Genomic DNA, 25,943 nt, shown 5'->3' on the forward strand with positions numbered 1-25,943 from the left:
TGGCCTTCTGGTCAACTCACTCTTCCTGCCCAGTACAGACTCTGGAGATGTGTCATCTACCACCGATGTAGAGACACTGGAGCTACTGGCTGACCTTCGACCCCCAATGGTGATGTCATCCTGTAGGGGGAACAACAGAGAGCAGTGCTGTAGGATGTACAGTTGAAGTCGGAGGTTTACATACACGTTAGCCAAATACATTCAAACTCAGTTTTTCACAAATCCTGACATTTAATCCAAGTAAAAATTCCCTGTCTTAGGTCAGTTAGGATCACCACTTTATTTGAAGAATGTGAAATGTCAGAATAATAGTAGAGAGAATGATTTATTTCAGCTTTTATTTCTTTCATCACATTCCCAGTGGGTCAGAAGTTTGCATACACTCAATTAGTATTTGGTAGCATTGCCTTTAAATTGTTAAATTGGGTCAAACGTTTCGGGTAGCCTTCCACAAGCTTTCCACAATAAGTTGGGTGAATTTTGGCCAATTCCTCCTGACAGAGCTGGTGTAACTGGGTCAGGTTTGTGGGCCTCCTTGCTTACACACGCTTTGTCAGTTCTGCCCACAAATTTTATATGGGATTGAGATCAGGGCTTTGTGAGGCCACTCCAATACTTTGACTTTGTTGTCCTTAAGCCATTTTGCCACAACTTTGGAAGTATGCTTGGGGTCATTGTCCATCTGGAAGACCCATTTGTGACCAAGCTTTAACTTCCTGACTGATGTCTTGAGATTTTGCTTCAATATATCCACATAATTTTCCTACCTCATGATGCCATCTATTTTGTGAAGTGCACCAGTCCCTCCTGCAGCAAAGCACCCCCACAACATGATGCTGCCTCCCCCATGCTTCACGGTTGGGATGGTGTTCTTCGGCTTGCAAGCCTCCCACTTTTTCCTCCAAACATAACGATGGTCATTATGGCCAAACAGTTCTATGTTGGTTTCATCAGACCAGAGGACATTTCTCCAAAAAGTACGATCTTTGTCCCCATGTGCAGTTACAAACCGTAGTCTGGCTTTTTTATTGCTGAGCGGCCTTTCAGGTTAGGTCGATATAAGACTCGTTTTACTGTGGATATAGATACTTTTGTACCTGTTTCCTCCAGCATCTTCACAAGGTCCTTTGCTGTTGTTCTGGGATTGATTTGCACCTTTCGCACCAAAGTACGTTCATCTCTTGGAGACAGAACGCATCTCCTTCCTGAGCGGTATGACGACTGCGTGGTCCCATGGTGTTTATACTTGCCTACTATTGTTTGTACAGATGAACGTGGTACATTCAGGCGTTTGGAAATTGCTCCCAAGGATGAACCAGACTTGTGGGGGTCTACAATATTTTTCTGAGGTCTTGGCTGATTTCTTTTGATTTTTCCATGATGTCAAGCAAAGAGGCACTGAGTTTGAAGGCAGGCCTTGAAATACATTCACAGGTACACCTCCAATTGACTCAAATTATGTCAATTAGCCTAACAGAAGCTTATAAAGCCATGACATCATTTTCTGGAATTTTCCAAGCTGTTTAAAGGCACAGTTAACTTAAACTTCTGACCCACTGGAATTGTGATACAGTGAACTATAAGTGAAATAATTTGTCTGTAAACAGTTTTTGGAAAAATTACTTGTGTAACCAACTTGCCAAAACTATAGTTTGTCAACAAGAAATTTGTGGAATGGTTGAAAAACAAGTTTTAATGACTCCAACCTAAGTGTATGTAAACTTCCGACTTCAACTGTATACTGATGTCAACTACCAAAAGACAGACACACACACACACACACACACACACACACACACACACACACACACACACACACACACACACAGACAGACAGACAGACAGACAGACAGACAGACAGACAGACAGACAGACAGACAGACAGACAGACAGACAGACAGACAGACAGACAGACAGACAGACAGACAGACAGACAGACAGACAGACAGACAGACAGACAGACAGACAGACAGACAGACAGACAGACAGACAGACAGACAGACAGACAGACAGACAGACAGACAAATGCACATACGAGCACACACACACACACACACACACACACATACACACACTTACACAAACACACTTACGTCAGAGTCGGAGCTGTCCAGTTCTGACAGGGTAGGCGCTTTCAGCCTCTTCCTCTGACATAGGGCCTGGGCTCCACCCCCTGGTGTCCCTGGCCCCCCATTGGACAGACTGCTGAGGGTCATGGTGCTGGAAGTCTTCCTGCGGCCATCAGGGCTGGACACATCTGGACAGAGAGGTTGTCACAAGAAGACTGATCAGACAGAGGACAGCTCAAATACCCAGGGGTGATTTCAGCAGGATGCAACGTAGCTAACTATACTGAACCCTGCAGATAGAAATGTCATGAATAGAGCTGGGAACAGAATTCCCAGCTCCACATGACAGACAAACATATCTGTTCTATGTGATACATTTCTATTTTAGTGTTCGGTAACGTTGCACAGTCCTGAACAGACCCGCGGGGAACACACCAGCGGTAGGGAGGAGGGCGTGTGAGTTGAGGAGAGACGGAGAAGCAGCCTGGTGTTACACACACAACATGGATTCTACTTTCATTACCCTTTAAGACCTGGACTGAGCAGGATTCTAATGAGACCCTAACCCTAGCTGACTCCCTCCCTCCTAGCCTCATTGACAACTTCTCCCCCCAAGAAAAATATAAATAAATTAGGGGGGAGGGAGTGGAGGGGGTGACGGAGGAAGGGATGGAGAAGAGAGTGCTGGAAACAGCAGATAATCAGTAGCAGAGGCAGATCTGATCTGTGGATGCCAGGCTCTCTCTCTCTCTCGCTCGCTCTCCCTCTCTCTCTCTTTCTTTCTCTCTCTTTCTCTCGCTCTCTCACTTTCTCTCCCTCTCTGTGAAAAGGACCACGCAGTGAGAATGTGAATACCTCTTCTGGAAAAAGTCTAAAATACGACCTCATTACCTCAGTGGGAGGCCAAGGCCCTCCTGTACTGCTGTCCTGGAGCTTCTAAACCTGCCTTGCTGGGACAAGACTGACTGGTCCTAAGATCCAGGTTTAAACTAGAGCAGATTAAACATCCACCATTTCTGGCACTATGCTCAGTGTCAGTCAAAAGTAAAAACATTGTAAAGGACTGGTTTCTGTAAACTATATTTGTCGATATAGTATAATTCAGCTTATTTTAGTCGAGGCATAAGCAGTAGTGTTAGGATACAGCCAAATAGGCAGACAAACGAAACAGGGCTAACATTATGTGTTGCAGCACACAAGTTGCTTGTCACATAAACAGAGCCAAACCACTCCACATACTTTACCTTGACGTGTAAGGATCAACTGTGGAGTGCTGTAGTATATGCCTCCACCTAAAAGGGAACACTTCCTTAAATATGATAGGCCAGACTGTACTAATGGTTTATCCCTATCCCCAAACATAGCCTGTCATTTGACTACAGAACTCTATCTCTCTCGGTGAGTATTGGTATTGGAGAATCTGGCCACAAAGTAAGGGGATAAGTACCCAGCTGCAATGAAGTTCAGATAGCCAACCATCACATACACACTCACGTACGTACGCACGCACGCACAAACACATACACATAACACACACACACATTAAAGCTTCACAACAATAAATTGAACCAACTAGTTGAGCAAAGGGTAAAATTGCCTCCAATGTGATGAAAGACGCTGGGATCAGTGGGAGAAATGTCAAGCACAGCCAATCAGACTGTCAAGCACAGCCAATTCAGATACCCTGCCCACAACAGGAAGTGTTGACACATAAAAGAGTAAGAGTGTAGATTATTATAAATTATTTTCAGTGTCACCAATGTAAATTCATTAGCTATCTATCTTACTAAAGGATGTATTGGTGATGACATTTTTGGGTAACCACTGCAGTACAACCTTATAAAACAGAAGGTATCCTCTTCTTATCTGTTTTAAAAACAGCCAAATACTGTAAGTTATTCAGAAGTGCTAAATGACCAATGCAGGCGATGTTGGAGATACACTGATGTCTTTGTGAGAATGTGCTTTTTTGTGTTGAATAGAGCTGGGAGCCGACAGGTGTGTGTGTGTGTTCTGCGTGTGTGTGTGTGTGTGTGTGTGTGTGTGTGTGTGTGTGTGTGTGTGTGTGTGTGTGTGTGTGTGTGTGTGTGTGTGTGTGTGTGTGTGTGTGTGTGTGTGTGTGTGTGTGTGTGTGTGTGTGACGACAGCTCCTGTCTACCCTGCTCTCTGATCCCACCTCTGATTAAATTCTGCAGACTCACTTTCCAAGATTAACAACTGCTTTGTGTGAGGAGGACCGTCATTTTCTAGAAAACCGAGGAAGGTAGTTATGCTTATGCACGTCTTGGTTGTTTGTAATGTGAATTTCTGAGTAATGGAGTTCTTTAGCTAAGGCAACTCTTTCCCTGATTTATTTTAGTGTGGAAAAGAAAGATGGAAAAGAAGATTATTCAGTGGGAGTTTGAAAGGCAGGAGCTCTGTTGTCTCTACTGGCTATAGGCTACTGACTTTTATCAATATCAAATATGTTTTTAACATACTGTAGGTTCCATCCCAAGCGCAACAATAGATTAGAGAAAAATTTAGGAAGATCTAACAAGTTTTGACTAATCCCAGAATTAATTTTTTTTTGAAGTGAGCATTACTCAAGCATTTAGACAAGGAAAATACTGTTTTACAATTCCTCCTGAGGGACTGAGAACAATGAGCACCAGCTGTGTGGAGATGCAGAAAAACAGTTGCTTTTGACGTCAGCAAGTCTTCGAGAAATAGTTCATTATCAGAGATGTACTGTAGTGACAGGCAGCGAATAACCACGTTGGCCTGTTTGAGTCACATCTACCTTAGTCTTTTTCATAACTGTCTATGGTATGTAAGGCTACATCTAACTTAACATTATCCCTGGGCTTAGTCTGAGTAGATCATTAAGCCCTTTCACATTCCATGTGGAGATTCAAAAACAAGTGTCATAAGAATTGAACTAAGGTTCAGAATGATTGAAAGATACGCTGAGCTTGTCTATGAGGGAGTTGCTGATGTGAAGGTAGCCATCAACCTCCCTTCTGCGCTTGACAGTTCTTATCCTGACCAGTGTCTGACATCCTGACGTCACAACCAGAGAGCACACTGCTGCGGTGCAGAGCCAACCAAGCCAACCATCAACACCACCACGGAAGCATGAAGAAGCATGAGATGAGAGCATTAATATGCGTGCTGTAGCTTGGGCAGATGGACAACAACCACGATAGATAGAGACGTAAAGAAACAGCCAGGTAACCGGACAGATCTTTACCTGACAAGTCAAAACTTTGAGACATGCTAAGAGGCCGAATTACTGCAAGAGAAACAGTGATGGCGTTACAGAGTTATTAAGCTATCCATAGGAGGAATACGAGCAGAAGATATATATTAAGTAAGCAAGAAGAAAGACATCATCTGCCGACATGTCTGGCAGCTGTCCATAGTGCAGTACAGTATGTTAAGAAATGTACAATGATGAACTTAGTCAGTAGAAAGTGCATAGCCAACGGTGAGAAATCATTAACATAATAACTAAATAAAATACATTCTCTCTTCAGATTCTAAGGTTTGGTTTGGTTATAGTCAATACAGGCACTTAGCATAACACCAGACAAGATGTATGTTTAAGCTGTATTACAAGCAGAGCTGTAATGCCAAACAGCACAGGCATCCAAGAACAGTAACTTGGCCGGGTGGAAACATCGTTCAAACCAATGAAAGAAAGTATGATTCACCTTGTGTCTTTCATTCATGCCAATGCCCAGCACCCGTGAAAGTGCATAATCACAACATACTTCATACAATGAGTGTGAGTGTGTGTGTTTGTGTGTGTGTGTGTGTGTGAGAGAGAGGGAGTAAGAATGAGAGAAAGAGAGAGAGAGCGAGAGAGAGAGAGAGAGAGAGAGAGAGAAAGAGAGAGAGAGAGAGAGAGAGAGAGAGAAAGAAAGAAAGAAAGAAAGACATAGAGAGGTGTCACTCACCCAGCCTGCTCCTGCGGATCACATCAGGAGAGACAGGTCTCAGTTTCCTCTCAGATTTAATCTCATCCAGGATCATCTCGTGCAGGGTGGGAGGAACCTGGGGCTGGGGCTTCAGCTTCCTGGCTGCTGCCTACACACACAAACGCACACACGCACACACACGCAGATACATACATGCACTCACACTGAGTTATGGGCATCAGGCATTTTGCCGCTGCCTCCTAAACCTTAAGGACACTGTCACTTTACCGTTAATATCACTGTCACTTTACCGTTAATATCACTGTCACTGTACTGTTAATATCACTGTCACTGTACTGTTAATATCACTGTCACTGTAATGTTACTATCAATGTCACTGTACTGTTAATATCACTGTAGCGTTAATATCACTGTCACTGTACTGTTAATATCACTGTCACTGTACTGTTAATATCACTGTCACTGTACCGTTAATATCACTGTCACTGTACTGTTAATATTACTGTCACTGTACTGTTAATATCACTGCCACTATACCGTTAATATCACTGTCACTGTACTGTTAATATCACTGTATCGTTAATATCACTGTCACTGTACTGTTAATATCATTGTCACTGTACCGTTAATATCACTGTACTGTTAATATCACTGTACTGTTAATATCACTGTCACTGTACTGTTAATATCACTGTCACTGTACTGTTAATATCACTGTCACTGTCCTGTTAATATCACTGTCACTGTACCGTTAATATCACTGTCACTGTACTGTTAATATCACTGTCACTGTCCTGTTAGTATCACTGTACTGTTAATATCACTGTACCATTAATATCACTGTCACTGTACCGTTAATATCACTGTCACTGTACTGTTAATATCACTGTACTGTTAATATCACTGTCACTGTACTGTTAATATCACTGTCATTGTACTATTAATATCGCCCACTGTACTGTTAATATCACTGTCACTGTACTGTTAATATCACTGTCACTGTACTATTAATATCACTGTCACTGTACCGTTAATATCACTGTACTGTTAATATCACTGTCACTGTACCGTTAATATCACTGTCACTGTACTGTTAATATCACTGTCACTGTACTGTTAATATCACTGTCATTGTACTGTTAATATCACTGTCACTGTACTATTAATATCACTGTCACTGTACTATTAATATCACTGTCGCTGTACCGTTAATATCACTGTACCGTTAATATCACTGTCACTGTACTGTTAATATCACTGTCACTGTACTGTTAATATCACTGTCACTGTACTGTTAATATCACTGTCATTGTACTATTAATATCGCCCACTGTACTGTTAATATCACTGTCACTGTACTGTTAATATCACTGTCACTGTACTGTTAATATCACTGTCACTGTACTGTTAATATCACTGTACCGTTAATATCACTGTCACTGTACTATTAATATCGCCCACTGTACTGTTAATATCACTGTCACTGTACTGTTAATATCACTGTCACTGTACTGTTAATATCACTGTCACTGTACTGTTAATATCACTGTACTGTTAATATCACTTTCACTGTACTGTTAATTTCACTGTCACTTTGTAACAATAACTCTTGACTGTCAGTACCGCTCCTCTCATTACTGAGGCAGGCACTTCAGTGAGGCTGGGGCAGTGAGACTGGGGCAGTGAGACTGGGGAAGTGAGGCTGGGGCAGTGAGGCTGGGGCAGTGAGGCTGAGGCAGTGAGGCTGGGGCAGTGAGGCTGGGGCAGTGAGGCTGGGGCAGTGAGGCTGGGGAAGTGAGCATTGATGTACAGCTCCAGTAGATGATCTGATTATCTATCAATCACCCCTCATTCCAATCAGTATAATCATACCCTAGAACCCCAAAACCTGAACTACCTGTATTTCTTTTGGGATATTAAGAACTCTTTCTTTGACTAAAGATGGGTTCAGTGGCTTGAGGTTTAAATGGAAAGTGGAGACCCCTAGCACCAATTCCCAGGCTTCCTCCAGTGATGAACGAGACATGGAAGGATGGCATGGCAAGACTAGAAGACACCAGATTGAGAGGAAAGTGGGGCAGGTACCATAGAATGTACTATCGTATAGTATATAGTACATGTATTATACAGTATTGTACATTAACAGGATTAGGAGAGAAAATGCCCCATGTTCTCCTCTCTAAACCCTATGACTGTACAGCCCACATAGATAAGAGATATACTTTACATACATAGCTAATAGTTGTATTCTTATTTAATTCTATGGTACTCTGTTCAGTCCAAAGAGAAAGAACAGAGTTGTATCTCTATGGTTCACCCGCCACCATGCCAACACCAAAGAGGTTGCTAGTCGATGTAAAGTATATCTGTTGTTTCTATAGGCTGTGCACTCACAGGGTTGAGAGGAGGTCTGGACCGGATGAAGTCTAGGATGACCTCATGGGCGCTCTTCTTCAACCTTGGTGGGATGTCGTTGTTTACCTGGAGGTGCAAGGGGACAGACACACACACACACACACAGATTAAGAGAGACCATAACTACATATAAGCAACAAACCATGCTTTAAAAAAAATAATAATAATAATACTTTTTTACCCCCTTTTCTCCCCAATTTCGTGGTATCCAATTGTTAGTAGTTACTATCTTGTCTCATCGCTACAACTCCCGTACGGGCTCGGGAGAGACGAAGGTCGAAAGCCATGCGTCCTCCGAAACACAACCCAACTAAGCAGCACTGCTTCTTAACACAGCACGCATCCAACCCGGAAGCCAGCCGCACCAATGTGTCGGAGGAAACACCGTGCACCTGGCGACCTGGTTGGCGTGCACTGCTCCAGGCCCGCCACAGGAGTCGCTAGTGCGCGATGAGACAAGGATATCCCTACCGGCCAAACCCTCCCTAACCCAGACAACGCTAGGCCAATTGTACGTCGCCCCACGGACCTCCCAGTCGCGGCCGGCTGCGACAGAGCCTGGGAGCGAACCCAGAGTCTCTGGTGGCACAGCTAGCACTGCGATGCAGTGCCCTAGACCACTGCGCCACCCGGGAGGCCCAAACCATGCTTTTAAGACACCTGACAGTTTTACCATGACCTTGCGTAGTTTGTAGCGTTTGGAGCGGATGTCATCCATGAGCATCTCATAGGGCGTGAGCTGGAACTCGATGGCCAGAGGGTTGTACTGGCGCTCCTGGACCTTCTTCAGCTTCACCCCGTTCCGCAGGTCTCCCATCACCTGCATCCAGAACTTAGCCTGGGGGATGCAGGGGGACAGAAATCACATAGCAACACAGTACTCATCCAATGATTTAACACTTATAGGGCCAATTTCCAGACCCAGATGAAGCCTAGATACTCCTCTGGGCTACAAACATGCTAGTCCAAGAGTAGGTCTAATATGAGTCTGGGAAACCTGTCCTAAGGGTGTCACATAAGGGTGTCAGAGAAGGGTGTTGCCAGGTAAAAGGGGCTGTGTGAGGCTTGTGATAAGGAGCTGGTCACCTACCCAGTCTGCATTCTGGAGCTCATTTAGGTCTCTGCTGGGATCCTCAGACGGCTCGCCACCCATCTTCCGAAGATTCTATGAGAGAGAGAGAGAGAGAGAGAGAGAGAGAGAGAAGAGAAGAGGAGAGGAGAGGAGAGAGAGAGAGAGAGAGAGAGAGAGAGAGAGAGAGAGAGAGAGAGATGAGCACTCAGAGCTTAATGTGAGTTTAAAGGCCCAGTGCAGTCAAACATCGTGATTTTCCTGTGTTTTATATATATTTCCACACTATGAGGTTGGAATAATACTGTCTAATTGTGAAAATAATGATAATGCCCTTTAGTGTTTGAAATTTCAGTCTGTTTTTGTGTGATTGTGTGGTGACATCAAAAGATAGTTCCAAACCTCTCTGGCAATAACAGCTAGTTTTCAGTTTTCCATTCCCCACTCTGACAGTCCTAGAAAAAATATTGCTTGAGAAATTGTTTTTTGCTAAGAAACAATTTATGTTTCTTTTTGACCATTTTAATTGAAAACAATAACAGTAAGGTACTTAATTGTTACCCAGAAATGATTTGATATTGAGATAGAAATGGCTTAGGACGTTGACATAAGTAACTGACCTCAAAGCCACAGATTTCATCCTTTCATGTTGAAATGAGATGTTAATCAAGTTAATTGACTACCACAGCATTAGGACAGGCAGCTAGCCCTGCTATCAGTCACACCCACAAATCAATACCTATTCGATTATCAATGACAGTTAACAAGAGCCTTCGCAGCCTGACAACCTGCCAAGTCCCTATCAACTAGCATCATGATGGTACACTCACACATTCCCACCACACTCATGCCCAGTCCATTTTCATCCGTGATTGAAAATCATCATTGTTGCCATAGGGAATAAAGCATGGTTCTGCCAGTATATGCATAGCAGAGATTACAGCTTTTAGCCATGGTCAAGATGACTGTATGAAATATAGTGTGGGAACTCCCTTAGCTAGCCCATGCTAACACCAATCCACTGCTTTTAAATGTATGGGAAGGAATGAGCAAGTGTACTTTGAGAGAATTGGGATGCAACCAATGAAGCAGTGAGCAACCTGCATCCCTTCTCTTCCAGATTCAGGAGTTCATTAGAGGACAGGACACTGAGGGATCTGTTCTGCAGCAGACTGGAAAGCCTCCTCCTCCTCTCTCTCCTCCTCCTCCTCTCTCTCCTCCTCTCTCTCCCTGTTATTTGTGGTAAGAGAGTGGGCGTCACCCTGCATCCCACCGGTGTTTGATAGAGCAATCATGGGAGTCTCTCTGCTACAGCCCCTCACAGGAGATTTACTACAGGGCCTCTCCTCTCACTGGATATACAGAGCCATAACTCACACTGCACTGGAAGGGCATTTGCTAAGGTGTTTGCCTTCTCTACCATTAACAGTTGGTACTTATTCCCTTTTCATGTAATAACATAAAACAGAAATCTTTACCATGGTCCGTGAATAACAACATGATTGTTGACAAACATTTTTAAAAAGGACATCATTTCTGAGCAGAGGAGCCCAGGGTGAGATAATGTTGGATTTAATACCCGGTGCTCATTTGTACGACCAACACAATACCATCCCTTTCCTAACATATAGTATTTAACCCTGAGCAAATAGGAACAGAAGTGGCTTGGGTGATTCAGCTACAACTATGCTTTTAATAGTGTCCCTCTGTCCTGTTATAGAGCTCTTTGTTATGAAAGAAAGGGTCTCTCTCTGCCTGCTGTCCTGTAGATGCAGTTAGCTAGCTAGATCCCCTATGGGACAACACGTCTCTGCCTCACTGCCAGACAGAGGAGGACAAGCGGGGGAGGGGAATGATGCAGGGCCGAAAGCTCATCTTACTTCTCCTGGTATCACACACACACAGATGTACACACACACACACACACACACACACACATAAACGTAACCTTGTCCCACATTGAACAGCCAAGCATCTTGACCAGAGATTGCACTGTCCAGCAGATCCTTAGTCCTGTCCCTACTGCTATAGCCCTAGGTGTCTCTGCCTCCACATACAGTAGACTAGACTACATCCTGGCCTATTCACATCTGGTTGCATACACCAGATAGGCTAACTAAACTGGATGTACTGTCTGTCTGTAGCCCCCTGAACCACAGAGCTTGACACTTGTCTCCCCTTCTTCATAGCTAAGCTCTTACCCTCTCCTCATAATAAGACTCTCCACTCTCTTTTGTAACAGTGAATTATATAACTGTCCAATTCCTTCGCTCCTTTCAGATGTACTATTGTGGAGGGGGAGTGCTGCTTAGCTGTATGGGTCCCTAGGGAGTAGCACCCAGTCTGTGGTTCATCTTCAATAGGAAGAACTATTGCTCAGTACATCAGGCTTCCTGCCATCCAGGACCTAGGCGGTGTCAAAGACTCCAGTCACCACAGTCATAGACTATTCTCTCTGCTACCGCATGGCAAGCGGTACCTGAGCGTCAAGTCTAGGACCAAAAGGCTCCTTAACAGGTTCTACCCCCAACCCATAAGACTGCTGAACAATTAATCAAATGGCCACCCAGACTATTTGCATTGACCCCCCCGCCATTGTTTTTACACTGCTGCTACTTGCTGTTTATTATATATGCAGTCACTTTCCCTCCACCTACATGTACAAATGACCTTGACTAACCTGTACTCCCGCACATTGACTCGGTACCGGTAACCCCTGTATATAACCTCATTATTGTTATTTTTTACTTTAGTTTATTTTGTCAATATTTTCTTAACTCTATTTTATTAAAACTGCATTGTTGGTTAAGGGCTTGTAAGTAGGCATTTCACGGTAAGGTCTACTACACCTGTTGTATTCGGCACATGTGACAAATAACATTTGATTTGATTTAGCATGTGACCCTGTGGCAGACAGCAGTGCATTGTGTGACATTAAACTAAGCCTTTAGGTATGCAGACATGTTCACAGCAGCATTACGGGTTTACCTATGTACAGATGTAGGATCTTCATTTGAGCCAGTTTGCTACAGCAGGAAAATAATCTTGCTACAACAGGAAATGTGAATTATTATGTGGATTATAATGAATGGACATTTTTATAGGGTTTGATAAAAATTTGAAAAGTCAGACATTTCAAAGTGGAAAATACAAACTTAAGAAGTTCTCCTGCAACAAGGTGATCAAATTAAGATCCTACATCTGTACCACCACAGAACTAAGCCCTATAATACTGTACTACAGAACTGTACAGACAGAAGTGGACTCTGCTCCCCAACTAGGTGAAAGACTGAGCAGAATATTTGACAACAAAACCTACAGCTACTACAAGGCAGCTTCCCCTGAGGTAGACAGATCACTCCCATCAATGCTCCTTACTAGCCTACTTTAACATTTCATATGCTGGGAGGGGATAGCATGTCTACATGCATGCACGCGTACGCACACGCACACACACACACGCACGCACGCACGCACGCACACACACACACACACACACACACACACACACACACACACACACACACACACACACACACACACACACACACACACACACACACACACACACACACACACACATATATATACACACACACAGCATGTACTGTTGTTCCGCTCTCTCAGTCCCTGGTCCACAACATTGTCTATCCCTATTATATTCTAGCCCACAGTAAACATCACTGTGATGACCTGTGGCAGACATGGTTAGGGATGTCCTGAAATATGAGATGCTAAATATAATCCATGCGTGCAGCTCGGTGCGAGGCACAGTGGCAGATAACAACACTGCTGCCTGAGTCTCATCCTGACTCCCTGCTGTGGGTATGTTTTACAAACAACAGCTGTGGCTCTAGCATTACAGTACAACATCAATCCAAGTATCCATTCCAACACACTGGTTATGTTGTGTGTGTTACTTTTTTTAGCGAATTGCTTGATTTTAGCAGAGTAATAGACAGTTTCACTTGAACACACACACAGAGCAACCTGAATTCCTTCTCTGTAACACACACACACACACGACTCAAGGCTGATATACAGTAGGATCCATTACAGGACATGTACGTAGTGTGCCATGTTGATCAGTTCTCTGAAGCATGTGAAACACCTTAATGTCATGTTGCTTAATCTCCTGAATGAATGTCTCTCCAGTCACATGACCTCTGAACATATGTCCCTGGTCTACATGTCTGTCTGATTAACAGTACAAGGTTTAGTGGTCCTATGTGCACTGGAGCCTGAGAATGAGATGTCAATCAGGTCCCAGAAATAGACCGGAGCTGTTCCAATATCCACACTGGTTAGCATACCACATAGGATAAAGCAATGTATTGGGAATACATGCTAGTATGCTAAGTAATATGCTATAGACAATGGAACAGAACCACTATGTAAGCAAGCTGAGGGCCTATGCAGTCAGGTACTGTGTAGTGTGTTGTGAGCATTGGTAAATGGAGGTGGTTTGGTGAACCATGGTCACATGATGAGTAACCTTTCCTGAGACCTGAAGACTTTCTTTACCTGCCCAAGCTAATTCCTAGCCTTTAGCTCAGTGGACTAACATAGTCTTGTTGCACACAGGAGACAGGGGATTGTAACCCAGTTGGTCACGCATTGATGTGTAGGTAGCCTCACCTCTTTGGCACTCTTGATCTTCTCCAGGAAGGAGCGTAGCTCCCTGGTCTCAGCGTAGAGAGCACGGCACACAGCCTGGTAGTGGCTGGGGGCGTCGCCAGGGCTGGGGAGGTGAGACACACACATCTACAGACAGACAGACAGACAGACAGACAGACAGACAGACAGACAGACAGACAGACAGACAGACAGACAGACAGACAGACAGACAGACAGACAGACAGACAGACAGACAGACAGACAGACAGACAGACAGACAGACAGACAGACAGACAGACAGACAGACAGACAGACAGACAGACAGACAGAGAGAAGTAGTACTGTAAGTAAAACATTGTAGATACTGTAAACATGGTAATTCAGCAGATGACAGAACGTATCCTTGTGACAGCAGATTACAAAATACTGTATGTCCTTGTTTCTCTGAGATGAACAGAAGGTGCTCTTGGCATGATCTTGGCACCAGTAGTCCACTGCATTTCCCATCCCATATAGCGTCTCAAATTCTAACAGAAAATGGTTGGCCGTCTCATCTGCAATCTTGCCCACCAAGTAAATTCCCTGAATTGACAACATTTCCATGAGATAAATGGTGCTGCTGTGTAGAGGAGGAAGCCTGGAGCAGAAATTGAGAATTAGGTATTAGGGAGTCTTTCCCCAGTAGCATCATCATCTCAATATTCCCTGACCCAGTCATTTTTAATAGTCATGCTGATATAGGAGAAGATCCCTGAATGCAAATCACACAGGAACATACATCTGAAATGTTGTGAAACATCTAGAAGGCGAGAGAGAGAGAGAGAGAGAGAGAGAGAGAGAGAGAGAGAGAGAGAGAGAGAGAGAGAGAGAGAGAGAGAGCGAGCGAGAGAGAGAGAGAGAGGCAGGCAGTTCCTTTAGCGCAAGGCTCTGTATTTAACATCAGACAGAGAGAGAGAGACAAGGGGTGGACTGGAGGATAGAGAGGATGACAGCTATTAGAGGAGGCATCTAGCCATCAGGCACTAGGGCTGGCAAGACAACAGCGACACTGTCACCCAGGCAGCTCAGATGTCCACAGCCTCAGATAACCTTACAAGCGGTCGCTATGGAGACCTGGTTCCATCCCCTGGGCCCTGTCTCTAGAATCATTATTTCACCACTGTCATGTCTGTCCTCGTGTCAGGTCGGATGGAAGGCTGAAGACTATAGTTCAGTCGAGGCTCCTCAGAGAAGGAAGGGGAGGACCATCCTCCTCAGTGAATTTCATTTAAAAAATAATAAATAATTACATTTAAAAAGTTCTCCTTTTTAGATAAAACGATACTAAATATATTCATATGTCACCAAATAATTGATTAAAACACTATTTTGCAATGAAAGTCTACAGTAGCCTCAGCGGCACTCTGTAGGGTAGCACCATGTGTAGCCGGAGGACAGCTAGCTTCTGTCCTCCTCTGGTTACAGCGACTTCAATACAAAATCTAGGTGGCTCATGGTTCTCACCAGATAATGAATCTAGTACTGAAAGCATACGCTAAAAATGAAGGAGAAGCAAAAGAGAGAGTGATTTCTTCATTTTTTTTCACTGTCAGTTTCACTTACAGCTAGAAAATGCAGCTAGCTAGTTTAGCCTGCTCAAACACCCTGCTCAAACAGAGGGGTCCTATGTTAGCTAGCTGGCTATGACTATCCAACACAACACTGGAACTCTTCCAAGTGAAGGTAAGCTTTTGTTTTTACTAATTTATTGTCACCAGGGCCCGCCGGTGTAACTACTTACTGACTGACTGTACACTGTAACGTTACTGCATGACTGTAGCGGGTTTACTAATGCGTTAGTTCTATTAGCTATGTTGACTAGGATGTTACTTTAGCTAATATGGTGACACCAATGTAGGCTGTGTGTAGTGGTTATGATATGGTTTGGCTTGGAAAGTGTTTTTTATCTGGTCTCCTACAGCTGATGTGTTATGCATTGAAGTCCACAAGTGAAGGAAAAAGGTGAGAGGAGGAAAACGCATAGATGCGAGAAGGAACACAACGTGGCTGCTATGAAAGTGAACTGTGTTTACGTTTGATCAGTGGTGTATTCATTCCGAAAATGTTTCTTAAATGGAATGAAACGGGGATAAACATACATCACTCGTCCAACAGAAACTCTCTTTTAAAACTATTGGACTAATGATTACACCCTAGATCATCTAGATGCGGGCAAGAGAGTGCAAGGTGGTATTGAATGTCACTTTCTGTCACCTCAAATTTGTCTCTCGACCTATGTGCACCTACGTTGTAAACTTTCATTCATAGGCTAGGTTGTAGCAACCGCATGATGGGTATATGGAAAATTCAAGTATCATGTAGTAGCCTAAACCTATCGATGTTAAATTGAACTGGAAGAATGGAATATGAATGGCAGTCATCCAATATGCTCTAATAGAAATAAGGACATGCTCATGAAAAAAAATGGTCCTCCTGCCACTGCTATTGTTATGTAAACACCATTGGGGCATCTAAGGACTCACTGGTTGGATCTAGTATGATGTCTGTTCTCTCAACACTACTGGACATGCTGGGTGGATCTAGTATGATGTCTGTTCTCTCAACACTACCGGACATGCTGGGTTGATCTAGTATGATGTCTGTTCTCTCAATACTACTGGACATGCTGGGTGGATCTAGTATGATGTCTGTTCTCTCAACACTACTGGACATGCTGGGTGGATCTAGTATGATGTCTGTTCTCTCAACACTACTGGACATGCTGGGTGGATCTAGTATGATGTCTGTTCTCTCAACACTACTGAACATGCTGGGTGGATCTAGTATGATGTCTGTTCTCTCAACACTACTGGACATGGTGGGTGGATCTAGTACAGATAATACTCTCAACACTACTGGACATGGTGGGTGGATCTAGTACAGATAATAATCTCAACACTACTGGACATGATGGGTGGATCTAGTATAGATGATACTCTCAACACTACTGGACATGGTGGGTGGATCTAGTATAGATACTAATCTCAACACTACTGGACATGGTGGGTGGATCTAGTATAGATAATAATCTCAACACTACTGGACATGATGGGTGGATCTAGTATAGATGATACTCTCAACACTACTGGACATTGTCACAATTCCGATGGTGAAATGAAGGAGTCAGGTGCAGAGAGCAGGGTAATAATGAGCAAGTGGAATTTATTATTTCAACCAGAAATAATCTATGAGACGGCTACGCCACACAACAACGGGCGCGTCAAAAATACTGTCCAACATAAATTAGGACCGAATCCACTATACAAAAACACCACCACAACAAACAGAAATAACAAGCCCGCACAAAAGTCGGCGGGCCAACTGGGTTTAAATAACACCCTACCCTAAACACAAAACAGGTGAAACCAATTAGACAAACCTAAATGAAAACAGAAAAGGGGATCGGTGGCAGCTAGTAGACCGGAGACGACGACCGCCGAGCGCCGCCCGAACGGGAAGAGGCACCATCCTCGGCGGGATTCGTAACAGTACCCCCCTCCCGACGCGCGGCTCCTGCAGCGCGCCGACCCCGGCCTCGAGGACGACCCGGAGGGCGAGGAGCAGGGCGATCCGGATGGAGGCGGTGAAAGTCCCTCAAGAGGGACGGATCCAAAATGTCCCCCACCGGTACCCAGCATCTCTCCTCCGGACCGTACCCCTCCCAGTCCACGAGGTACTGCAGGCCCCTCACCCGGCGTCTCGAGTCCAGGATAGTTCGTACCACGTACGCCGGGGACCCCTCGATGTCAAGAGGGGGCGGAGGGACCTCCGGCACCTCATTTTCCTGAAGGGGACCAGCTACCACCGGCCTGAGGAGAGACACATGAAACGAGGGGTTAATACGATAGTAAGAGGGAAGTTGTAACCTATAACACACCTCGTTTATCCTCCTCAGGACTTTAAATGGCCCCACACACTGGGGCCCCAACTTCCGGCAGGGCAGGCGGAGGGGCAGGTTTCGGGCCGAGAGCCAGACCCTGTCCCCTGCGAACACAGGGGCCTCACTGCGGTGGCGGTCAGCGCTCCTCTTCTGCCGTTCACTGGCCTGCCTGAGAGAGTCCTGGACTGCCCGCCAGGTCTCTCTAGAGCGCTGTACCCACTCTTCCACCGCAGGAGCGTCGGTCTGGCTCTGATGCCACGGAGCCAGGACCGGCTGGTACCCCAGTACGCATTCGAAGGGCGACATGTTCGTTGATGAGTGGCGGAGTGAGTTCTGGGCCAACTCTGCCCACGGGACGTACCTTGCCCACTCTCCTGGCCGGTCCTGGCAATACGACCTCAGAAACCTACCCACTTCCTGGTTCACTCTTTCCACCTGCCCATTACTTTCGGGGTGATACCCAGAGGTGAGGCTGACCGAGACCCCCAGACGCTCCATAAACGCCCTCCACACCCGGGACGTGAACTGGGGACCTCGATCAGATACGATGTCCTCCGGCACCCCGTGATGCCGGAAGACGTGGGTAAATAGAGCCTCCGCAGTCTGTAGGGCCGTAGGGAGACCAGGCAATGGGAGGATACGACAGGACTTAGAGAACCGATCCACAACGACCAGAACGGTAGTGTTCCCCTGAGATGGAGGAAGATCAGTCAGAAAATCTACCGAGAGATGAGACCATGGCCGTTGTGGAACCGGGAGGGGTTGTAACTTCCCTCTCGGTAGGTGCCTAGGAGCCATACTCTGAGCGCATACCGAGCAGGAGGAGACATAGAGTCTCACGTCCTTAGCCAAGGTGGGCCACCAGTATTTCCCCCTAAGACCCCGCACTGTCCTCTCAATCCCCGGATGACCCGAAGAAGGTAGTGTGTGAGCCCACCGAATCAATCGATCACGGACACCAAGCGGTACGTACCTAAGGCCAGTCGGACACTGGGACGGCACAGGTTCTACCCTCAACGCCCGCTCGATGTCCGCGTCCACCTCCCATACCACCGGGGCCACCAGACAAGAGGCTGGAAGGATGGGAGTCGGATCGATGGGCCGGTCATCCGTGTCATAGAGACGAGACAGCGCGTCGGCCTTAGTGTTGAGGGAACCTGGTCGGTAAGAGATCGTGAATCTAAAGCGAGTAAAGAACATGGCCCACCTAGCCTGACGCGGATTCAGTCTCCTCGCCTCTCGGATATACTCCAGATTGCGGTGGTCAGTCCAGATGAGGAAAGGGTATTTAGCCCCCTCAAGCCAGTGTCTCCACACCTTCAGGGCTTTTACCATAGCTAGTAACTCCCGGTCCCCCACATCATAGTTCCGCTCCGCCGGACCCAGATTCTTAGAAAAGAAAGCACAGGGACGGAGTTTCGGTGGCGTGCCCGAGCGCTGTGATAGCACGGCTCCAACACCAGCCTCGGACGCATCCACCTCCACTATGAACGCTAATGAAGGGTCCGGATGCGCCAACACGGGAGCCTCAGTAAACCGTGCCTTCAACTGGTTGAAGGCTCCCTCTGCCTCGGCCGACCACCGTAGACGCACCGGCCCCCCCTTCAGCAGTGAGGTAATGGGCGCCGCCACTTGGCCAAAACCCCGGATAAACCTCCGGTAGTAATTGGCAAACCCTAAAAACCGCTGCACCTCCTTTACCGTGGTCGGAGTCGGCCAATTACGCACGGCGTTAACGCGGTCACTCTCCATCACCACCCCTGAGGTGGAAATGCGATAACCCAGGAAGGAAACGGCTCGTTTGGAGAACACACATTTCTCAGCCTTGACGTATAGGTCATGCTCCAGCAGCCGCCCAAGGACCCTGCGCACCAGGGAGACATGCGCGGCGCGTGTGGCAGGATAGATCAAGATGTCATCAATATATACTACCACACCCTGCCCGTGCAAGTCCCTGAGAATCTCATCTACAAAGGATTGGAAGACGGCTGGAGCATTCTTTAACCCATATGGCATGACGAGGTACTCATAGTGGCCTGATGTGGTACTAAACGCTGTTTTCCACTCGTCTCCTCCCCGAATACGCACCAGATTATACGCGCTCCTGAGGTCCAGTTTTGTGAAAAAACGTGCTCCGTGGAATGATTCCACCGCCGTAGCGATGAGAGGTAGCGGATAACTAAATCCCACTGTGATTGAATTTAGACCTCGATAATCAATGCACGGACGCAGTCCTCCCTCCTTTTTTCTCACAAAAAAGAAACTCGAGGAGGCGGGTGACATGGAGGGCCGAATGAACCCTTGTCTCAGAGCTTCCGTGACATATGTCTCCATAGCCAACGTCTCCTCCTGTGACAATGGGTACACGTGACTCCTGGGAAGTGCAGCGTTCTCCTGGAGGTTTATCACGCAATCCCACCGTCGATGAGGTGGTAATTTGGTCGCTTTTTTCTTACTAAAAGCGATAGCCAAATCGGCATATTCTGGGGGAATGCGCACAGTGGAAACCTGGTCTGGACTCTCCACCGACGTGGCACCGATGGAAACTCCCACACACCTACCTGAACACTCCTCTGACCACCCCTGAAGAGCTCCCTGTCTCCAGCAAATGAGGGGATTGTGAATGGCTAGCCAGGGAACCCCCAACACCACTGGAAACCCATGTGAATCAATAAGGTAGAAACTAATCTGCTCCCTATGATCCCCCTGCGTTACCATGTCCAGCGGAATCGTGGCCTCCCTGATCAGCCCTGACCCTAACGGTCGGCTATCTAAGGAGTGCACAGGGAAAGGTGGGTCTATCTGCACCAGCAAAATAAACAACTTACGGGCGAGTACGCGATCCATAAAACTCCCAGCTGCGCCTGAGTCTACTAGCACCTTATGCTGGAGAGAGGGGAAAAACGCAGGGAAAAAAATAACCAAAAACATGTGACCGACAGGAAGCTCTGGGTGAGTCTTGTGCCTACTCACCTGGGGTGGCCGAGAAGTATTCCGCCTGCCATCTCTACTCCCAGAGGCACTCCTCCAGCACCGCTCCGAAGTGTGTCCTCTTCGGCCACAATAGGTGCAAGAGAAGCCACCTCCTCCGGCCCCCCTAGATGCAGCCCCTCCCAACTCCATCGGAGTTGGAGCGGGAGGGCTGGGAGGTGGAACTGACAGGACCCCCTCTGAACGCCCGCGGGCAGCTAGCAGGTTGTCCAGTCGTATTGACATGTCAATAAGCTCATCGAGGGAGAGTGTAGTGTCCCGACAAGCTAGCTCCCGACGGACGTCCTCCCAAAGGCTACATCGGTAATGGTCCATCAGGGCCCTGTCATTCCACCCCGCACCAGCAGCCAAGGTCCGGAACTCCAACGCGAAGTCTTGCGCACTCCTCGTCTCCTGTCTGAGGTGGAACAGTCGCTCACCCACCGCTCGGCCCTCCTGAGGGTGGTCAAATACGGCCCGAAAGCGGCGGGTGAACTCTGGGTAGTGGTCTCGAACCGAGTCTGGGCCGTTCCAGACCGCGTTAGCCCATTCCAGGGCTCTACCCGTCAGACAGGAGATTAGGAGGCTAACACTCTCCTCTCCCGAGGGAGTCGGATGAACAGTAGCCAAGTAGAGCTCCAACTGGAGCAAAAACCCCTGGCACCCAGCCACCGCTCCGTCGTACTCCCTCGGGAGCGCGAGACGCAACGCGCCTGAACCAGACGCTGACGTGGAAGGAGTAGGTTGCGACGTCCGTGAAGGAGCTGGGGTAGATGTCGGGAAACCACTCCTCTCCCATCGCTCCATCCTCTCCATCATCATGTCCATCGCCGACCCAATCCGATGGAGAACGGCGGTGTGATGAAGGACACGCTCCTCCATCGATGGAAGAGGGGTGGTTGCTGCTTCTGCTGACTCCATGGGTTTAGGGTGCGGGCTTCTGTCACAATTCCGATGGTGAAATGAAGGAGTCAGGTGCAGAGAGCAGGGTAATAATGAGCAAGTGGAATTTATTATTTCAACCAGAAATAATCTATGAGACGGCTACGCCACACAACAACGGGCGCGTCAAAAATACTGTCCAACATAAATTAGGACCGAATCCACTATACAAAAACACCACCACAACAAACAGAAATAACAAGCCCGCACAAAAGTCGGCGGGCCAACTGGGTTTAAATAACACCCTACCCCAAACACAAAACAGGTGAAACCAATTAGACAAACCTAAATGAAAACAGAAAAGGGGATCGGTGGCAGCTAGTAGACCGGAGACGACGGCCGCCGAGCGCCGCCAGAACGGGAAGAGGCACCATCCTCGGCGGGATTCGTAACAGACATGGTGGGTGGATCTAGTATAGATAATAATCTCAACACTACTGGACATGGTGGGTGGATCTAGTATAGATAATACTCTCAACACTACTGGACATGGTGGGTGGATCTAGTATAGATAATACTCTCAACACTACTGGACATGGTGGGTGGATCTAGTATAGATAATACTCTCAACACTACTGGACATGGTGGGTGGATCTAGTATAGATAATAATCTCAACACTACTGGACATGGTGAGTGGATCTAGTATAGATGATACTCTCAACACTACTGGACATGATGGGTGGATCTAGTATAGATAATAATCTCAACACTACTGGACATGGTGGGTGGATCTAGTATAGATAATACTCTCAACACTACTGGACATGGTGAGTGGATCTAGTATAGATGATACTCTCAACACTACTGGACATGGTGGGTGGATCTAGTATAGATAATAATCTCAACACTACTGGACATGGTGAGTGGATCTAGTATAGATAATAATCTCAACACTACTGGACATGGTGAGTGGATCTAGTATAGATAATACTCTCAACACTACTGGACATGGTGGGTGGATCTAGTATAGATAATAATCTCAACACTACTGGACATGGTGAGTGGATCTAGTATAGATAATAATCTCAACACTACTGGACATGGTGAGTGGAACTAGTATAGATAATACTCTCAACACTACTGGACATGGTGGGTGGATCTAGTATAGATAATAATCTCAACACTACTGGACATGGTGAGTGGAACTAGTATAGATGATACTCTCAACACTACTGGACATGGTGGGTGGATCTAGTATAGATAATAATCTCAACACTACTGGACATGGTGAGTGGATCTAGTATAGATAATAATCTCAACACTACTGGACATGGTGAGTGGAACTAGTATAGATGATACTCTCAACACTACTGGACATGGTGGGTGGATCTAGTATAGATAATAATCTCAACACTACTGGACATGGTGAGTGGATCTAGTATAGATAATAATCTCAACACTACTGGACATGGTGAGTGGATCTAGTATAGATAATAATCTCAACACTACTGGACATGGTGAGTGGAACTAGTATAGATGATACTCTCAACACTACTGGACATGGTGGGTGGATCTAGTATAGATAATAATCTCAACACTACTGGACATGGTGAGTGGATCTAGTATAGATAATAATCTCAACACTACTGGACATGGTGGGTGGATCTAGTATAGATGATACTCTCAACACTACTGGACATGGTGGGTGGATCTAGTATAGATGATACTCTCAACACTACTAGACATGGTGGGTGGATCTAGTATAGATAATAATCTCAACACTACTGGACATGGTGAGTGGATCTAGTATAGATAATAATCTCAACACTACTGGACATGGTGGGTGGATCTAGTATAGATGATACTCTCAACACTACTGGAGGAAAGACACATATACAACAACTGCAGGCTCCAGTACCATGACCCTGACCTGATCACCACCATTTTGTAGTTGACTGCACTTGATGGCTTGACAGCAGAAAACCTACTATTTCCTTATTAACCTTGTCATTCACCCATGTAGTGACATTTTGGCTTTTAATCATCAACCACTATCCTCCCCCAATCAACAGCTGCCTACCTTCAGGATGTCCCTGTAGCCACGGACATTACAGATGTTGATGGGATCGTCTTCGGCCTCCTCCTCTTCCTCGGTGGCCTCGTAACCTTCGTCAGGGCAGGCGTCTCTCTCGGCCTCGCCCATGTTGGTCATGAGGTCTATGAGCTGCTCCAGGGGTGGGCTCAGCTCCCGCTCCTCGCTCTCCTTCAGTCCGTAGTCCAACGCCTTGTAGATCATGATGCCCAGAGACTCAATCACCTGAAGGACAGGACACAAGCAACAACACACACTGGGTATCATTATATTGCCATCCATATACAGTGCCTTCGGGAAGTATTCAGACCCCTTCACTTTTTCCACATTTTGTTATGTTACAGCCTTATTCTAAAATGTCTTGGCTGTGTGCTTAGGTTCGTTGTCCTGTTGGAAGGTGAACCTTCGCCGCCAGTCTGAGGTCCTGAGCGGTCTGGAGCAGGTTTTCATCAAGGATCTCTCTGTACTTTGCTCCGTTCCATCCTTCCCTCGATCCCAACTAGTCTCCCAACTAGCATTTTTTGGTAACCTTCCCCAGATCTGTGCTTCGACACAATCCTGTCTCGGAGCTCTACGGACAATTCCTTCAACCTTATGGCTTGGTTTTTTCTCTGACATGCACTGTCAACTGTGGGACCTTATATAGACAGGTGTGTGACTTTCCAAATCTGCCCAATCAATTGAATTTACCACAGGTAGACTCCAATCAAGTTGTAGAAACATCACAAGGATGATCAATGGAAATAGGATGCACCTGAGCTCAATTTTGAGTCTCATAGCAAAGGGTCTGAATACTTATGTAAATAAGGTATTTCTGTTTTTTATTTTAATACATTTGCAAAAATGTCAAAATTCCTGTATTCGCTTTGTCATTATGGGGTATTGTGTGTAGATTGATGAAGATTTTTATTTATTTAATCCATTTTAGAGTAAGGCTGTAACATAACAAAATGTGGAAAAAGTAAAGGGGTCTGAATACTTTCCAAATTCAAAGTAAAACAAGAGAGAGAGGCTTTTGGCACGAGCGCATAGGCCATCACCAGCAAGTGAGCTGCGCATCATTGGGTGGGTCAGTGAAACTGGGAAGCATGTTTAGGACTATCATTTCTTCCTCATATTATAGTATACAATATGTGTCTGCACTAGCCTAGGCTATTGATGGATTCAAGAGAGGGTTGTTTTTATTGATCTCAGATTCTCAGTTTGTCAGTTTCAAAGTAGCCTGTCATTTCGATCGTTTGTTCAGTATTAGGGTGCTTTCAAGACAAATGTGACTCGGGGGAAAAAAAGAGGTCGAATCATGACGTCAGTGATCTTCAGGTAGGAAACTAGGAAGTCTAGAAGGAGGCCAGTTCCCCACTTGGAATTCTGAGTAGGATGACCATTCAAAACACATTTTCCCAGTAGTGCTCGTCTTTTCCCCGATTTCCCAAATGTCTTGAACGCACTGAAGTCTGACCCAGTTCCGAGTTCCCAGATGTTTTGAACGTGGCATTAAAAAATATTATACCAAAGTCCCCAGTCATGTAAAATGACATAGAATTGCATGAAATGCGTTTATAAAAGGCCAACAATGTCAGGGACCATAGGCCACAAAAAAAATCCCATGTGTGCAACTTCTGTAAGTGCCTCGACTCTACTGCTCTATGTCACTACGCAAATGTGATGATATGCATCGCAATGCTTTATTATAAAGGTGATTTTTTTTCTCATGTGTTCCTCAGAGCTCCCCATGTCACCCCTCTCTCACGCTCACTTTTTGTTCCTGGACCTCCCGATGTACAAATTAAGCACTGCTTAAGTCCAAATCTAGTAGGTGTGTGAGAAAGATGTTAGCAGTCCCAGTGAATGCAGTGAAGCGGCTTCCCTTTGTTAATCAGGTGAATCTGGCCTCTGAATGGCAGATCATGGAGAATGAGGCCAGATCTGGCCTAGTGTGCCAAGCCCGAGACAAAAGACTGAGAAATCACACCGGATTACACTGCA

The 25,943-nt window shown here is 45.9% G+C and overlaps 1 protein-coding gene across 1 annotated transcript in view; it reads right to left on the reverse strand.

The window, feature by feature from the left end:
• The window catches only part of LOC120031673 (protein spire homolog 1-like), a 63,357-nt gene that overhangs the window by 14,310 nt on the left and 23,104 nt on the right, over nucleotides 1-25,943 (reverse strand). Inside the window, exons 2-10 of the mRNA XM_038977467.1 lie at nucleotides 23,946-24,182; nucleotides 14,115-14,240; nucleotides 9,498-9,572; nucleotides 9,081-9,245; nucleotides 8,383-8,473; nucleotides 6,011-6,136; nucleotides 5,302-5,343; nucleotides 2,094-2,257; nucleotides 21-120 (exon numbers count right to left, since the gene is read on the reverse strand). Of these exons, the coding sequence (XP_038833395.1) occupies nucleotides 21-120; nucleotides 2,094-2,257; nucleotides 5,302-5,343; nucleotides 6,011-6,136; nucleotides 8,383-8,473; nucleotides 9,081-9,245; nucleotides 9,498-9,572; nucleotides 14,115-14,240; nucleotides 23,946-24,182 (1,126 nt within the window). The remainder of the gene's footprint in view (nucleotides 1-20; nucleotides 121-2,093; nucleotides 2,258-5,301; nucleotides 5,344-6,010; nucleotides 6,137-8,382; nucleotides 8,474-9,080; nucleotides 9,246-9,497; nucleotides 9,573-14,114; nucleotides 14,241-23,945; nucleotides 24,183-25,943) is intronic.

Source organism: Salvelinus namaycush, chromosome 37, assembly GCF_016432855.1.
Source record: "Salvelinus namaycush isolate Seneca chromosome 37, SaNama_1.0, whole genome shotgun sequence".
NCBI classification, from domain to species: Eukaryota; Metazoa; Chordata; class Actinopteri; order Salmoniformes; family Salmonidae; genus Salvelinus; species Salvelinus namaycush.